General features: G+C 55.9%; 5 protein-coding genes across 5 annotated transcripts; 4 read left to right on the top strand and 1 right to left on the bottom strand.

Moving 5' to 3' along the window:
• Positions 1–48: 48 nt before the first annotated feature.
• B0H64DRAFT_399042 (uncharacterized protein) lies at positions 49–1,870 on the top strand (the record flags this gene model as incomplete). Its single annotated transcript, XM_062803995.1, has 2 exons — positions 49–501; positions 564–1,870. Coding segments are annotated over exons 1-2 (1,100 nt in total), but the record flags the coding sequence as incomplete, so codon positions are not given.
• Positions 1,871–2,276: 406 nt separating this feature from the next.
• On the top strand, positions 2,277–5,358 carry B0H64DRAFT_175459 (Cullin). The gene is made up of 7 exons (XM_062798836.1): positions 2,277–2,410; positions 2,528–2,710; positions 2,775–2,844; positions 2,910–2,926; positions 2,985–3,067; positions 3,120–5,011; positions 5,070–5,358. The coding sequence occupies exons 2-7, from the start codon at positions 2,649–2,651 to the stop codon at positions 5,256–5,258; spliced, it is 2,313 nt and encodes a 770-aa protein (XP_062657432.1). The 5' UTR covers positions 2,277–2,410; positions 2,528–2,648; the 3' UTR covers positions 5,259–5,358.
• A 3,010-nt stretch (positions 5,359–8,368) lies between these two features.
• B0H64DRAFT_175328 (guanine nucleotide-binding protein alpha-3 subunit) lies at positions 8,369–10,164 on the top strand. The gene is made up of 6 exons (XM_062798834.1): positions 8,369–8,746; positions 8,804–9,149; positions 9,208–9,336; positions 9,398–9,527; positions 9,583–9,821; positions 9,878–10,164. Exons 1-6 carry the CDS (start codon positions 8,614–8,616, stop codon positions 9,975–9,977), a joined length of 1,077 nt encoding a protein of 358 aa, XP_062657431.1. The 5' UTR covers positions 8,369–8,613; the 3' UTR covers positions 9,978–10,164.
• An 893-nt stretch (positions 10,165–11,057) lies between these two features.
• Positions 11,058–12,341, bottom strand: B0H64DRAFT_175373 (uncharacterized protein). The gene has a single exon (XM_062798835.1). The coding sequence runs from the start codon at positions 12,008–12,010 to the stop codon at positions 11,231–11,233; it is 780 nt and encodes a 259-aa protein (XP_062657430.1). The 5' UTR covers positions 12,011–12,341; the 3' UTR covers positions 11,058–11,230.
• B0H64DRAFT_443013 (glycosyl transferase) lies at positions 12,221–15,368 on the top strand (the record flags this gene model as incomplete). Its single annotated transcript, XM_062806686.1, has 6 exons — positions 12,221–12,377; positions 12,613–12,933; positions 12,998–13,263; positions 13,321–14,747; positions 14,806–14,878; positions 14,949–15,368. 6 exons carry the CDS (start codon positions 12,221–12,223, stop codon positions 15,366–15,368), a joined length of 2,664 nt encoding a protein of 887 aa, XP_062657429.1.
• Between the last annotated feature and the right edge of the window lie 1,833 nt (positions 15,369–17,201).

Raw genomic sequence — 17,201 nt, 5'->3', positions numbered from 1 at the left:
GAAGCTGCTGCCGCTGCCAAGTCGCGCTGACGGCTCAAAAACCGACCACCCAAGGCCAACATCACCCCAACCACCGCGCATGCTTGAACCCAAGCCGGCCAGTTCGGACACCCGACACGACCGAGTCGGGGAACCGTACCTATTTTCAACCCTACCTAAATCATAGCGATTGCCGCATCATGCAGCGACACATTCGGGTCTCGCCCATCCTCGTTCTCCCGTGCTCTCCCGGCCGTCAACGTCAATCCTCGCTGCATGCGGCTGCTGCCCCGTTCCCAGTCTTAATGCGCCGAGGTATCGCTAGCTAGCTGAATAGTCTTATTGGCCGCCCCCCTTTGACCTCCCCTCAACCATATCGGACATTCCCAGTCTCAGCAATGGCGACTCCGGCCCGGCCGCCGTCGAGTTCACATCGTTCCGAGCCACAACCGTCGATGAGGTCTCAGAGCGATCCTCAACAATCCACGTCAACCCCGCGGCGCGTCACGAGGACTCTTCCAGGTACGAATATTACTACCTGCATGGGCGATGGTACTCTCATGATGCTAATGTTTACCCGACAGCATGGATTGACTCGTACGAAACGCGATACGGCACCCCGACCGAGAAGCAGATCGGCTCGCTGACCTCGCCCCCTCCACGCGCCCTACCAGCCCATCATAATCATTCGCCGAGCCACGCGCAGAGGAGAGTGTCGAAGGATGGATTCGTTTACGAGAACCCGGCTGTGCTGGGACTCGAGGGAGCGCGCACGTCGAGGGCGAGGCTACGCAAGTTGCTCAAACGCGGAGATGGCTCCGAGAGGGGAAGGAAATGGGACCACTTGCGCACGGCCGAACCTGTCATTGTGCCGCGCTTCAGCCGGGCGACTCCGGACTCGCCATGGCACAGCTACGTGCTGTCGTCTCGATATGGCCGCTTACCGAACGAGGAGGCCGAGATTGTCGATCCCGAGATGCTGGATAAGATGCAGCCGGATTTCAACACCCCCGTCGAGATCCGCGACGTGAACGGCACCACTGGGAGGAAACAGACACGAAGGAAGGTGCTCTACAAGCGGTTATGGCGTATCATACTCCGTCACCCACTCGTCCCTCTCGCCTTCCGCCTGACCGTCCTGCTCACCTCCATCGTGGCGCTGGCTATCTCGGCTAGGATAGTCGAAATCGAGCACGGCGAAGAGAACGATCGCTCGTCAGAGCTGACACAGGCGATCGTGGCCATCGTGGTCGACTCGGTCGCCATTCCCTACATCGGCTACATGACATGGGACGAGTACACGGGCAAGCCGCTGGGGTTGCGGGCGGCCAACCAGAAAATTGCCCTCGTCCTCATGGACCTATTCTTTATCATATTTAAATCAGCCAGCACGGCCCTCGCCTTTGAGGCCTTGGTCTACCATAACTCGGCGGACCGGCAGACGAGGCAATATAGCCAGGCGCTGGCCGCTTTTCAGATGATTGGTCTGATAGCCTGGAGTTTCACGCTGTCCGTGAGCGTTTTCCGTCTGGTACAAAAGTTGGGTGGCGGTGATGATGACAAGTAATGAGTTTCGAATGGTGAGGGAGAGTGAATGGGGCGGGTGGCTCTTTGGGTTTGAAACTGGAGTTGGTTCTCACTGTATATTTCCGAGTTTTTTTTTTCATACTGGTATACCCTCAGCGTCATTGACGACAATAGTTTCTTGGTACGGAGCATGCACAAGATGGTAGGAGAGCAATGGACATCCTTCATCGATCATGTACATAGTAATTAACGTACATACTTGTAAGTACTTGGTACATGCGTATGTTGCATCGCACCATGAATTTCTGCATGCCGGCTTTATCCTGCACAGTACGAGAAAATCTGTTAAATACCTTCACTGTAACACTCTGGCACTTCTGGCTGGTCTGTGCAATGTACGAGTAAATGTCCTGTGAAAAGCAGACAGCATCGTTGTTTTCTTCTTGGCCGCAATGATTGCCGCGTCTGCCATTGCCAAGCGCGGGGTGGGGCGCTTGTTAGCGGCTGCGCTTAACCTTGCATTTTCAGCCGCGTTTCGCAGGCAGAGTTGGGCCCAACCCACAGGTGGGTCTTCCTGCCTGGGACCTTGAACCCCCCCAGAAACCAAGCAAACAGCGGAAAGGCAGTGCAGCGACTGGAAGCTGCCTTGGAGCGCCGACCTGCTCCGTACAACTTCAGCTATCTACCCTCGGTCGAGGCACCCTCCAACATCCACCACAACACTATCGCGAACCCTCTACAGCAAAAAGCCGACCCTTCTCTTCTACTTTTGCTGTCGGCCGTGGAGTTCGATTGCCAGCCTTGCAACGGCACCCCGCCACTCTAGGCCCCCACATCTCATCTCGCGGAGGGAGCCCGAAGGCTTGCCTGCCTGCCCTGCACGCCGTCCTCAAGTACATACCCAGTAAGCTTTTCTACTTCGAAATCTTGTTCGTCATTTTCGTCTGGTCGCCGCCACCAAGCGCCAACCTGAACACCAGAGGCCGGAGGGTTCACGCCATAAAGACTAACCGACCGCCAGAGCAGCCCTCCTCGAGCGCCTTCACCGACCACGACGTCGCCCCTCCCAAAACGAACCCGCCCGTTAGTCTTCGGCCGCCTCCTCGATCTTATCGACGTGCAACAGGGCCGCGCTACACAATATGCCTGCCGCAGGCTTCTCGGGGATGCCCCCGCAGCCCGCCAAGGATGACATCGATACTACGTGCGTGACCACTCTCGCTTCCGTTTGACGCTATGGGGGGTGGACGGATACTGATGGGTAGTAGATGGACGTATTTGCAAGATGGCATCACCATGATTATGATGAACCTGCAGCAGGGTATCGACCTGCAAACAGTATGTGCTCTTCGTCAAGCTGTTTATTCTTCGCCGGGCCCGGCTGACACTGACCCTTTGCGCAGTACATGGGCATCTACACGTTAGTCCGATCCCTACCCGAGGCACGCACCTGACCGCGGGCGACTGACGATTTACAGAGCCGTTCACAACTTCTGCACATCCCAAAAGGCGGTCGGCTTCGCCCTACATAACCATGTTATCGGATCGTCTCAGCGGGGAGGTTTGTGCTCCCGCTCTGCTACGTGACTCATGGCCGCTGACATGATTTCTAGCTCACCTCCTCGGCGAAGACCTCTACAAAAAGTTGTCGGAGTATCTATCCGACCACTTGCGGGGTCTGGTTGCCGAGTCGAAGGCCCACACGGACGAGGCGCTACTCTCGTTCTATATCAGGGAGTGGCAGCGCTACACGGACGCGGCGAAATATATCCACCACTTGTTCCGCTACCTCAACCGCCACTGGGTCAAGCGGGAAATTGACGAGGGCAAAAAGCACATCTACGATGTCTACACCCTGCACCTGGTGCAGTGGCGCGATGTCCTCTTCTCCAAAGTCTCGGAGAAGGTCATGGCGGCCGTCCTCAAGCTCGTCGAGAAGCAGCGCAACGGCGAGACCATCGAGCACAACCAGATCAAGCAGGTTGTAGACTCGTTCGTCTCGCTCGGCCTGGACGACGGCGATTCCTCCAAAACGACCCTCGAAGTTTATCGGTTCCACTTCGAGCGTCCGTTCCTCGAAGCCACCCAGGTCTTCTACGAGAACGAGAGCAAGCAGTTTGTCGCCGAGAATAGTGTCGTGGAGTACATGAAGAAGGCCGAAGCACGCCTCGACGAGGAGGAGGAGCGTGTCAAGCTGTACCTTCACCCAGACATCGCGATCCCGCTAAAGAAGGCGTGCAACAAGGTACTGATTGCCGACCACTCCGCCATTCTACGCGACGAGTTCCAGGTTCTGCTAGACAGCGACCGGGAAGAAGACATGGCGCGCATGTACAGCCTTCTGTCGCGCATCCCTGACGGTCTAGACCCTCTGAGGACCAAGTTCGAGAGCCACGTCCGGAATGCTGGCCTGGGCGCCGTCGCCAAGGTGGCTTCGGATGCCGATAAGCTGGAGCCCAAGGTCTACGTCGACGCCCTGCTCGAAATCCATACCCAGTATCAAGGGCTCGTGAAGCGCGCTTTTAAGGACGAGCCCGAGTTCACGCGGTCCCTAGACAATGCCTGTAGGGAGTTTGTCAACCGCAATGAGGTCTGCAAGTCCGGGTCGAACAAATCGCCCGAGCTGCTGGCCAAGTACACCGACGTGCTCCTCCGCAAGAGCAGCACGGGTGTGGAGGACGCCGAGCTAGAGACGAGGCTCGTCCAGATCATGACGGTGTTCAAGTACATCGAGGACAAGGACGTATTCCAAAAGTTCTATTCGCGCATGCTAGCGCGCCGTCTCGTCCACAGCAATTCGTCGTCGGACGATGCCGAGACCAGCATGATCACCAAGCTCAAGGAGGCGTGCGGGTTCGAGTACACCAACAAGCTACAGCGCATGTTCCTGGACATGCAGATCTCCAAGGATCTCAACTCCGGCTTCCGCGAGCACGTCCAGACGCTGGGGACTAAGGGGCTCGACTCATCATATTCGATCCTGGGCACCGGCTTCTGGCCGCTCACGGCGCCAGGGACCAACTTCAATCCCCCGGATGAGGTGTCGGCAGACTGCGAACGCTTCAGCCGCTACTATAAGAACAAACACGAGGGCCGCAAGCTCACGTGGCTGTGGCAGTTGTGCAAAGGCGAAGTCAAGGCGAACTACGTCAAGAGCGCCAAGATGCCCTACACATTCCAGGTGTCGATATACCAGATGGCCATCCTTCTCTTGTTCAACGAGAAGGATAAGAACACGTACGAGGAGCTCGCGTCGACAACGCAACTCAATAACGAGGCGCTAGACCCCTCGCTCGGCATTCTCCTCAAGGCCAAGGTCCTCAACCTCGAGCCCGGGAGCGGCGGGGCTTCCAAGGTCGGCCCTGGCGCCACCTTTGCTCTCAACTACGACTTCAAGAATAAGAAGTACCGCGTCAACCTCAACGTGGGCATGAAGTCGGAAACCAAGCAGGAGGAGGCCGAGACTAACAAGACGATTGAAGAGGATCGTAAGCTTTTGTTGCAGGTATGCCGTCCCCCGTTCCCCCCAGTTCTCTCCAATGTACTGACATGCATATCCACAGTCGGCCATCGTGCGCATCATGAAGGCGCGCAAGCACATGAAGCACCAGCAGCTCGTCAGCGAGGCTATCAACCAGATCCGTGCGCGGTTCGTGCCCAAGGTCAGCGATATCAAGAAGTGCATCGAGATCCTGCTCGACAAGGAATACCTGGAGCGTCTGGACGAGGACGAGATCGGATATCTGGCTTAGGAGAACAACCCGTCGAGTTTTATGGGAATCTAGCTTTACTGCCCTTCCTTACGTACAGACGGAACAAAAAAAAATATCTTTGCATGGCCGGGCCAGCGGACTGACGGACTGGGTGGGGAAATGGGTTGGGCGATGGATAGCACCCGGCCTGATCCGGCCGGCCTAGAATGGTGTGGTAGCGCGGTGGCTTGCGGCATGGTATGGGAGGGACGGTATGGGTTGATGAATTATGTATGAATACAACACAACACACCAACACAACAATGGACCAACCGGCCGCTTTTGATTCTATTATTAATTGGGGAAAGGATGGCAGTGGGTTTATTCTGCCATCTGGCTTGGGGTTGCTTGAAGTACTAGGAGTGATAATCAATTCAATATGTGGCGAGCGAATCCATGCACCACATGCCACGACTTACGTGTATGTACATACAACTCGAGCTACTGTCTCGGTTGTTAGTTGAAAGGTTGAGTTCATGATGCGGGCTTACGTATTCCATCCACGCAGCCCAGTCAAACCTTCATGCTCTGCCCCGTTGTCTGAAGCGCAATAGCTAAGTAGAAGCAAACTTGGTAGAGCTTGGAACCATGGAGCGGATAACTTTTACACCCCGCATTTCGAGGACTGTCCCATCTTTGAATCCAAACCACCGAGATGGATCAATATCCCGACGAGCATCGAACAGTTGAGTCATCAAAAGGGCCGAGCCTTGAATCGTGATTGGTCAAACGGCAAGAATGAACCACACCGCGTTCAACCGTTCTCGGATCAGCACCATCACCACCATGAAGCGAGTGTTTTGGCCTACGAGAAAGTTGAGAATTGAATCGTGGTTGCCCCGACCAAGTGTAGGCGAGGGCGGGGTGTTTTTGTGTCGTTGGAATTTGGAGGGAGGGTTGGGGTTGATACCTGGCATGCGTGAGTGACAGACGACCTGCGTCCCGTACGGGTAATGACTGTATCGCTCTTCGGTCCGAGGAAAAAGCAAGGGAGGAGGAGGATGGAGATCGATTCGCTGGGTGGAGGAGCCTCATGCAGCCAGGCGTTTTGGGAACTGGCGGTTGGCGCCGCCGCTGCGAATCAAGGCTAGTGCGGTCCTCAGCCTGGCTGCATGCACCGGCTGTGCATGGCCACGCTTTCAATGGAAGCCCCGTGAAAAGCAGTTATTATGGATTGTGAATGGGGAGGGAGCTCCACCATTGACAGGCGACATCTGCTGGGAAATGAACCCCGGAAAACACGTCGAGGCTCCCTCCCAAGAACGACTTTGGCTGACGATCAAGCTCGTGGCGGCCGGGGTCCTTGTCGAGTTCGGCCGACTGACCCTCGGTGGCGCTCAACCGGTCTGCGGCACGGTGCACCGTCCTTTTTCGGCGACATCTGCCGGCAGTTTGCTCCAGGGGAGGTTGGCTCCTCTGGCTGGCCATTCGGTGTGCATACCGCGATCGGATGGAGCCGCTTTCACTGCGAGTTGGGAGAAGTGGCCGAAGACGCGCACATCGTATTTGGCGTACTATGTAGGGAACTTGGGGTATGGAGTTCCGAGTTTGCCGTCGAGTGCTGCCGTCCGCCGCATTAACGTCCTTTCGGACGCGTGGCGGGCCCGAATGCCGTTTCCATACCCCTGACCGCCGGCCTGTGAGTCCAAGCAGGCGACGATCACGTTAATGTTTCCGGGCTCTCGAGGGGCTGAAGACACGTGGTTGTCGGGATTGACAACCCCCGGGGAAGCGGCCCAACGGGACTTCTGCTCCTTCTGTTGGGGCACCTCGGGGCACTTCCGCGCCGCAACACCAATGTTACTTCCGTAATTATCCACAATATGACGGGCGGAATGCGCAATGGGTGAGCCGAGGCGAGGACGTGAGACGTCACACTTGTGACCGCAGTGCTCTGTGCTCTGCGCTTGTACCCATGGGTGTTCCACGTGTCTTGGTGCCGATGAACCCGCATTGTCGCGATGCCTGGCGACGTTGCGAAATGCGGATGAATCCATGCAGACCTGGAAATCAAAAAAGATCCGGGGTTGAAGAGCGCCAGTGGCCCAGCGCAAAACAGTGGCTTGGCGAACGTGGCAGGGACAACAACCCATCAACCCATCAGAGAAGCAACCATCGAGCTGGGACTCGGCCGGTTGGCCCGCGGTGGCTCGCGGTTGGCTCGTGGCTGAAGCTGGTGACGTGAAAAATGGGTGGTAATTAACGCGAGAAAATCTGAGAAAAGGCTTTCCAATCATTGCATCTCAACTTGGCAAGGACCAGTGTCAGGTTTGATGAACTGAAAGAGATGTCGTGTCCGTCAGCATCCACTGTGGAGCAAGATCGACGCCCGATGACAGAAAGGCGACATTGGCAGGGCCAGAAAAAGCTGACGCAGGGTGGCGGTCAGTGCTGAAGCAACCAGCATTCGCAGCTCCCACGTTGGGGGTGCATTTTATCGCGCCCTGCAGCGAGACGAAGTGGAAGGAGAGGTACTTTGTAATTACCGGCTGTATTTCACAGGTGGCCGTGCTCGATTCCATCGCGTGGATCGCGGAGTCGAGCTACCCTGACCCCTGTCCTTGAATCTCCCGCCCCAGCTTTCGGGCCCGGGGCTTACCTTTTTAACTCGTTACCCCATTGCAGCGTCGTGTCGTTGTACGGGCACGGCGCTTGGTTGACAAAGGAAACTGGGCCTACCTTCTCCCTCCCACCGTGTTCCCGCTGGTGTATGCACACCACACCGAACTTGCAGCTCTCAACTCTCTTCAAAACGAAAACGGGTTCCTGCCGGAAGCTGGCAACACCAGATCGGGCCCATCTCGACGACCAGCGAGTCAGCCTCAGCTCCTTCGGGCACCTTTTCCGACTGGGGTCCGTCATCATTACCTACCTCCTCACCGACGGCGCACCCTGGACGACGAAGCGTTTTTCCGCCCATCTGCAGCCTCGAATTTAAACCCCTCGACCAAAGACAGGATTTCCGCCGCAAAATCGACCCAACTTTACAGAGCGAGCTACCCTCTCTCGCTACTTTTGATCCGGCTGGGGCGGGTTATTACCGTCGCATCCTTCGCTACCAACAGGAGGACCCTCGCAATTGAGAGTCGAGATCATTAACTATCGCCCGACCCACCAAGGCAACCATCCACCGGCCACCCATCCATCTCCGCCGTCGCGGTACTCACCAGCACCCCGCGCCCGCTCGCCGATCGTAGCAACCCCCGACTCATCTCTCGCCCATGGTATTTTAAGAAGTTCAGCACACCAACGAGTGCCGGTGTCGCCTGATCCGACACGCCGTCCGCCGCCGCTGCCGCTCGGCCGACGACAATTGCCGCCCGCTTCGAGCCTTACCTAGTCCGTGCGCACGCTGATGGTCGTCATGGGGACATGCATGAGTACCAGCGGGGAGGACTCGGACCAGAGGAAGAGGAGCAACAAGATAGACAAGGAACTGGAGGAGGACTCCAAAAAGTTGAGGAAGGAATGCAAGATTCTCCTACTCGGTACGTCATCAGTGGCTCCCGACGGGCCGTTTCCACATGCTGACCATTGATGCACAGGCTCGGGCGAGAGCGGGAAGTCGACAATCGTAAAGCAGATGAAGATTATCCATCTGAAGGGCTATTCACAAGACGAACTCGCCAGCTACCGTCCGACAGTGTACAAGAACTTGCTAGAATGCGCAAAAGCGCTTTGTAGCGCCATGCGCCAGTTCGAAATCGAACCAATGCTGGACGAGAACAGGGAACACTGCGATTTTCTCCTCGATTATTCGCTCGACACGAATCCACAGGCGAGGATCGACCCCAGGGTGGGCATCGCGGTCCAGTCGGTATGGAACGACCCGGCAAGGGAGCAGCTGATGGAGAGGCAAACCGAATTCTACCTCATGGACTCGGCCGAATAGTTCGTGACCTCCTATTTCGTATTTCCCTCGGGCAAACGAATGACTAACTCGGTGCAGCTTCTTTCAGGAGGCCAACAGGATCGTGTCACCGAGCTATCTCCCGGTAGAGATGGACGTGTTGCGCGCGAGAACGAAGACGACCGGTATTTACGAGACGAGGTTCAAGATGGGACAGCTGAGCATTCAGTAAGTCGCTACCCGTTCCCTCTGGTACGCTCGAAACTAACACCGGTCTTCCCCCTTGCAGCATGTTCGACGTCGGCGGGCAACGAAGCGAACGCAAAAAGTGGATTCATTGTTTTGAGAATGTGACATCCATCATCTTCTGCGTTGCGTTGAGCGAGTACGACCAGGTCCTGCTGGAAGAAGCGAGTCAGGTACGCTTTCTTGTCATCTTGCCCGCCTTATGGCCGCTGCTAACCCCAATCACAGAATCGCATGATGGAGAGTTTATTGCTGTTCGACTCGGTTGTCAACTCTCGGTGGTTCATGAGGACGAGCATTATCCTGTTTCTCAACAAGGTTGATATCTTCAAGCAGAAGCTTGGGCGGTCACCGTTAGGCAGCTACTTCCCGGACTACTCGGGCGGGAACGATGTCAACAAGGCGGCCAAGTACCTGCTCTGGAGGTTCAACCAAGTCAACCGAGCTCACCTGAACCTCTATCCACAGTAAGTGCACCTACCCGACCATGGCCACGTCTCATCCTTGCTCACCTCTTCGTCAGTTTAACACAAGCCACCGATACTTCCAACATCCCACTCGTGTTCGCGGCAGTCAAGGAAACGATCCTAAACAACGCACTCAAGGACTCGGGCATTCTCTGATACCCACGTTATTTCTCCCAGTCCACCAAACCGACCCATACCCCACTCGAACTCGAAAACCACCATATAGCGATTTTCCTTTCCCCATCCTGCTTAGAGCCATTTTCGAAGGCTGCATGACACGGCGTTGGAAGGCGGGCAGTAGTTCTATCATTTCCGGGCGACTATACGAGCCACGTTCGAAATACCACATCTCACCTTCGTTTCTACTCAGTGCCACCGGGGACTACGGCGGCATCCTCCCTTACGGCTGCTTACGAGCCAGGTTCTAATCCACACTTGTCTTTATTTGTTTGTTTTGGCGGCGCACGATCTTTCCAGGATGCTGCTGGCACTGCTGGGATCGCGTCTGGGTTTTACGTATACCGGGGTTTCAAAAGGGGAATATATACCGCGGTGTCTCTGTCACACAATATTGGGTTGAAGCAAGAGGGTTCAAGCCCGGGTGATTTTGGCCCCCTGTTGGTGTTATTATACATGGGGAGGGTGGTGAATACCCTTGGCCCAGGATTCGCGACGTTTGTTTTGGAAGGGGAACGGGCGATTTTGGAAGGTGATGAGGCAAAACACCATGTCCGGCTGAAATATACCTGCCTCGTCTGGTGCGAGGGCAGCAGTTATAGTCTGCACATGGCAGCTGGCCTAGCATCTCGAGCGAGCAATGAAATTTGTGCGTGTTCCATTTCCTTCAGGCTATCGTGAAGCCTTTGCTGTGTCAAGGGGTTGCTGAGGAAAATCTCAATGAACAAACAGCTCGCAAGCCATCGTCCCACACCGTTACGGCGTTACCCATGCCCACCGCCGGAGAAGCGGCTTCTCGTGCCCCTCCCGAGCGGGCCACTCGGCGCTTATCGCTCGTTTCGTGGCCCGCTCCGCAGATGGCCCAGACTCGTCGGGATGGCAGTTAATATCTCTGTGGCGAAATAGGTAACAAGGGAAGGGAAATGGACCAAGGTTTGTTACAAGACGAGGATGTGTTTCAGACGGAATAAAACACGAAAATCATTAAAAGGACAAAACCATTTCTCCTCTTATTCAAGGCATGTGAATATGCAGCCAGAGTTGAAGTCCTGCCCTCTCATGATACGAGCTCACCTACCTAGGTACTGTGTTTCCTGGTGAGAAGGCGGCATCTACAATGATGTCAGTCCGGTGGGGGGGCAGGGCTGCCGGGGAGGGCGGGGCAAGGTGCCAATCCAAGGGTTCCACCCCTAGCGGGTTATCAAAGAGCCCAGGCCCTTCTTACGCCTCCACTAGTTCCACGATCCTCGACCCGGACTCGGGCAGGACCATCCATCAGTCCTCATTTTCTTTGCCCTTCGGCACCGTGCCGCAGAATTTAGCGGCACTTCAGACGCCGCAAACAGGCTTCGCCTCCCAGGAGATGGACGGGGATTTTGTGTGTATATATATACGCCGCTTCTGGAGCGTATGCTAAGTCCGCATTGGGCGATGAACCTGCGATGCGAACGCATGTGGCTGCTGCGGTGAAAGCGGCCGGGGGGGCAACTGCGTCCGGCAGAAGACGCATCGTATCGTCTGACAACGGCGCTGCAGCACCCCTGCGGTTGGATCCGAGAACCAACCGAGCTGGAAGCCGTCAACCGTGTAATTGAAGTCACTGCGGGAGCTTCCGGGTACATGGCAGGGCGACGATGAGCTCGGCGCGAAGAACAACTCCGTCGTGTTCCTCCAGCGAGAAGTATTCGAATCTCTCTCCTTGAAGAAGCTCGGTTTGCCTGTCTGTCGTGATTGGCCGTCAAATTGCATGCATATGCATGCATGCATGAGGGGAGCTTCGCTAAAAGACAGGATCGAGCTCCAAGCTTGTCATCGCCAACTGACCGAGAACGGGCGCAGGATCCTGGTGAGATGGATATCTGCATGGGAAAAAGAGAGAGGTGGGAGTGGAGGTTGGTAGCACCTGATCGGAGGATGCCAGTCCAGACTGATTGCAGTGTCTGCCTGTTGCTAAGTTTGGGCAGGCACGAGGGGGCAGGGTGCTCGGCCGCGCTTCGACATCGTCCATCCATCCTTCACCTTGACCATCCACCCACTTGAACTGGTGCTTTAATTCCTCCTCTTCGCTTCGTTGCACCATTTACCACCACTTATCTCTACCTACCTCACAAACCTCTCCACGAGTCAAGCTTTTGATCCTAGCAGGTCCCGATTGCTGCTACCCAAACACAGAGTACAGACGAACCATAAACACCGGTTCACGAAGAATTGAAGCCGACAGCATGTCTTCCGACAAGTTACCGTCGAGAGAACGGCGGCCGTCTGTTGGGGCCCCAGTTGTTGACGTTCAGGGCTCGGTGGTTCCCGCCGGCATCTCACGACCCAAACACAAGCGCACCCTTACCGGCTTTGGTGCCGGGGAAATCAAGCATGTTGAAGGTATGGATAACCCTCGGACTATTCCGTTCGTTCTGCTCTGTCTAGTCTCCATACCTACCTACCTAGGTACCTAGTATGGGATCATCAAGCTTCCCCCAACTCGAAACCCCCCCACCCGCTGGAGTTGCCCCTCATAGTCCTGAATGCGGGGTTGCCGGCCGCTGCACGACACCTGTATCTACCGTGTATTGCACCTAGTAGGCAAAAGAACGCAACTAACAAGGCCCTCCTCTAGCCTCAATCCCCGAACCCCAGCGCGCGGCCTGGACAAAGCACCAGGTCGGCGGATTCAAGGACAAGGATGCCTTCGAGAGCGAGGTGGTGCGTCACGTTGAGACGACGCTGGCGCGCAGTCTGTACAACTGCGATGAGACAGCCGCCTACTCGGCCACAGCCCTTGCGTTCCGGGACCGCCTCATCCTTGAGTGGAATCGCACACAGCAGCGCCAAACCTTTTCCGACAGCAAGCGGGTTTACTACCTGAGTCTGGAATTCCTGATGGGCCGCGCCTTGGACAATGCGATGCTGAATGTGGAACAAAAGGATTTGGCCAAGGGTGAGTTGAGTTTCTCCCTGGAACGAGTAGTTGGAAGAGCGTGTTACTGACACAGTGGTGGTAGATGGTCTCGCCGAACTTGGTTTTCGCGTCGAGGACGTCATCCAACAGGAGCACGACGCTGCCCTAGGCAACGGCGGTTTGGGACGCCTGGCCGCCTGTTTCCTGGATAGTCTTGCTAGTCTAAACTACCCTGCCTGGGGCTACGGCTTGCGATACCGCTACGGTATCTTCAAGCAGGAAATCATCGATGGCTATCAGGTTGAGGTGCCTGACTACTGGCTCGATTTCAACCCCTGGGAGTTCCCCAGGCACGACGTTACCGTCGACGTGAGTTCCGTGTCCCACGGCCTCGAAACGGCTCTGTGCATTGGCTGACCCGCGTAGATCCAATTTTACGGTAAGGTTTTGACAGAAACCAACGACAAAGGCAACGCAATCAGTCAGTGGGAGGGCGGCGAGACGGTCAAGGCCGTTGCCTACGACGTGCCCATCCCCGGATACGCCACGCCAACCACGAACAACCTGAGGCTGTGGTCCAGCAAAGCGGCCAGCGGCGAGTTCGACTTCCAAAAGTTCAACAGTGGAGAGTACGAGAGCTCCGTTGCCGACCAGCAGCGCGCCGAGACCATCAGCGCCGTGCTCTACCCTAACGATAATCTCGACCGGGGTAAGGAGCTGCGCCTGAAGCAGCAGTACTTCTGGGTTGCTGCTTCGCTGTACGACATCGTCCGCCGGTTCAAGAAGACGAGGCGCCCTTGGAGGGAGTTCCCCGACCAGGTGGCTATCCAGTTGAACGACACCCACCCGACACTGGCCATCGTGGAGCTCCAGCGCATCCTGATCGACCTCGAGGGCCTTGAGTGGGATGAGGCTTGGAATATCGTTGTTAACACCTTCGGTTACACCAACCACACCGTGCTTCCGGAGGCCCTCGAGAAGTGGTCCGTTCCGCTGATCGAGAACCTGCTTCCTCGCCATCTCCAGATTATCTACGACATCAACCTCTACTTCCTCCAGACGGTCGAGCGCGATTTCCCCGGCGACAGTGACCTCCTGCGCGACGTTTCAATTGTCGAAGAGTCCGAGCCTAAGATGATCCGTATGGCTTACCTCGCCATTGTCGGCTCGCACAAGGTGAACGGTGTCGCTGAGCTGCACTCGGAGCTCATTAGGACCACTATCTTCAAGGACTTCGTCCGTATCTTTGGCCCCGACAAGTTTACCAACGTGACCAATGGCATCACCCCGCGCCGCTGGCTTCACCAGGCCAACCCCCGTTTGTCAGAGCTGATCGCCAGCAAGACGGGCGGTCACGGCTTCCTGAAAGACTTGACGGCCCTCAACAAACTCGAGCTGTACATCGATGACAAAGACTTCCGCAAGGAGTGGGCTGAGATCAAGTATGCCAACAAGGTGCGCCTGGCTAAGCACATCAAGGCGACTACCGGCGTTACTGTCAACCCGGCCGCGCTCTTTGACGTGCAGGTTAAGCGTATCCACGAGTACAAGCGCCAACAGATGAACATTTTTGGGGCCATCCACCGCTATCTGGAACTCAAGGCCATGTCGCCCGAGCAACGCCAAAAGCAGATGCGGCGCGTGTCCATCTTTGGCGGCAAGGCTGCCCCGGGCTACTGGATGGCCAAGCAGATCATCCATCTCATCAACAGCGTCGGCGCCGTAGTCAACAACGACAAGGATATTGGGGATCTTCTCAAGGTGGTCTTCTTGGAAGACTATAACGTCAGCAAGGCCGAGATGATCGTTCCAGCGTCGGATATCAGCGAGCACATCTCGACTGCCGGCACCGAGTAAGTGACTTCGTTCCCATGATTCACATCGTCGAGCTGGGCAGCTGACACGCGATAGGGCATCCGGGACTAGCAACATGAAGTTTGTGCTCAACGGCGGCCTAATCATCGGAACCTGCGATGGAGCCAACGTAGGTCCCTCTTTTAATTTTGGACCGAGTTTCCCACGAAGCAGAACAAGCCCACTGACTGAACCCCTAGATTGAAATCACACGTGAGGTCAGCCAAGACAATATCTTCCTCTTCGGCCACCTCTCGGAAGAAGTCGATGATCTCCGGTACGCCCACCACTCTGGCGACCATGTGGTGGACCCGAAGCTAGTGGGCGTCTTCGAGGAGATCGAGAATGGCCGGTTCGGCAATCCTAAGGACTTTTCCGACTTGATCTCGGCGGTCCGCGACCACGGAGACTACTACCTGGTCTCGGACGACTTCTCGAGCTACGTCGACTCGCACGCCGCTGTGGACGAGGCGTACCGCGACCAGGAAGGCTGGATCACCAAGTGCATCACAAGCGTCTCGCGCATGGGCTTCTTCAGCTCCGATAGGTGCATCAATGAGTATGCCGAGGGTATCTGGAATGTAGAGCCGCTGGATACCACAAAGGACAAGACGGCCTAGCATGCTTAGGAAGCGGGTGGGAGGAGAGAGCGCAGGGGTGAAGCGAGCAGTAGCAGTGACAGGGGCAGCAGTCAGGGGCACAGGAGGGGCGGGGGCGTTCGCGGGCAAAGCATCGCGCCTGCTTCCGACGATTCGGATAGGGCTGCTACAGTCGCGACTGGCGGGGGACCCGAGGACGGACCTGGGAGCAACCCGGAGAGCGATCCCGAAAGCGACGCTGAGAGCGACCCTGAGGGCGATGCTGAGATCGGTCCTGACGACGTACCTCGGGGAGAGGAGGGAGAGCCAGTAGTGTGGATGATTTTCATATTTTCATTAGTCATGCTGGTGTTTCTTCTTGATATCGTCATCGTTGTGAATTGGTTGGCTCGGGAGGGCTTCGAGGACCTGATCGGTTTCCTGCGGGCCGGAGGCCGAGATGATGAATTCGCGGTCAGTTTCGGGACCCGGTGGGATCTGGAACCATCTTCGTCGTCGTCGTCGTCGTCTTCGCGGTAGTATCGGTTTGCGGAAGGGCCTGACTGAGTGATGGAGAGCGTAACCACGGCCCTGCTGCTTCGAGGTTGTGTCCTTGCAACGGGTTGTAATAACTACACAATTTGAGCGATTTTGGTCTTTGCTTTCGGTCCTGGGATGTGTGAGGTGGGACTGTGGTGCCGTATTCGTAAATTCTTCACTCTTTTCCGTGACCTAGATCTCGAGAAGTGTGAAGATGCAGTGTTGGCTATTTTAGGTAGATGTGACATCTAACATCTTGTCTCCGTTTATTGACTCAAGCTTGGATTATTCGAGTGCTAATCCCCCATTTCTTTCTGGTTTTGTTTTATCTCTTCTTGTTTTGCTACTCCTTGGTTTTGTTTTTCTTAAACTGTTATGTTATACCAACAACATGATCGAGCACTCTGCCTAGACCGAGCATGTCTTGAAGTTACACTCGGTGAGTATCAAAAGTTCTAGACCACAACAATGGCTTGACACCTTGACTGACTGGCTGCTCAGTACAAACTCGATATACGATATGCTACATACATACAACGGGGCGCGGGCATGGTGTCAAGCGGCTCTCGCCTGGTCGGTGAGCCCCCCCGGCGTTCCATCGGCGAAGGGTCTTGGCGGGCTTGGCTCGAAGTCGGAGAGGAGTGGGGAGTGATCTCACTATCATGACGTCATCACGCATGCCTCCCACGAAGTCGTTTGGACCTTTGGTTTCTTCTTCCCCGCGGCTGCCGTCTGTCGTCATCGTGCTTCTGATTTCGGGGGCTCTTCGAGGCGCCCAAGATCAGGGTTCTGGCCAGATGCATACTGGCCGGGCGAAACTGGCTTTCGGGGACTGCCTATTATGTGACAGTAAACTACACGTGTATTGTATACAACAGTCCCGTCACTAGTACGTCAAGAAGCTTATTTTGGTCGGGTGATCTGCTTCAACATTGTTGAATTCGCCCCCTTTCTGTCTCCCCTGATGATCCAAGGGTCCAGTTCGGGACGTTGCGTTCTTGGCATCGGGACCCCTGGGCGGCGACAATGAAAGCTGAAAATGAGTAATACTGTGTAGATTGGAATATGCTCCAGGTAGATGGGAATAGATGCATGTGACCCGAGAGCGTGCATTCAACGGCTGGCTGCTGGCCATGGACACGACCGGGCCGATCCCCTGCTACAAGTAGGCATTGCGCTCGTAAGCTAGTTCAGGAGCGAAATACCAGGGCCTATTTCTTTGCCGGAGGTTCTTCTCCGCCTCGATTCCTCGCGATGGAGTGCTGGGTGGGCGCCGCACCGCATCGGGAGGCAGTTATTGCAAAACGAGCCAAGTGTTGCAACAACCATTCTCTT

The sequence above is a fragment of the Chaetomium fimeti genome, assembly GCF_033439085.1.
Source record: "Chaetomium fimeti strain CBS 168.71 chromosome Unknown B0H64scaffold_5, whole genome shotgun sequence".
NCBI lineage: Eukaryota > Fungi > Ascomycota > Sordariomycetes > Sordariales > Chaetomiaceae > Chaetomium > Chaetomium fimeti.
This window is presented reverse-complemented; position numbering and strand designations above follow the sequence as displayed.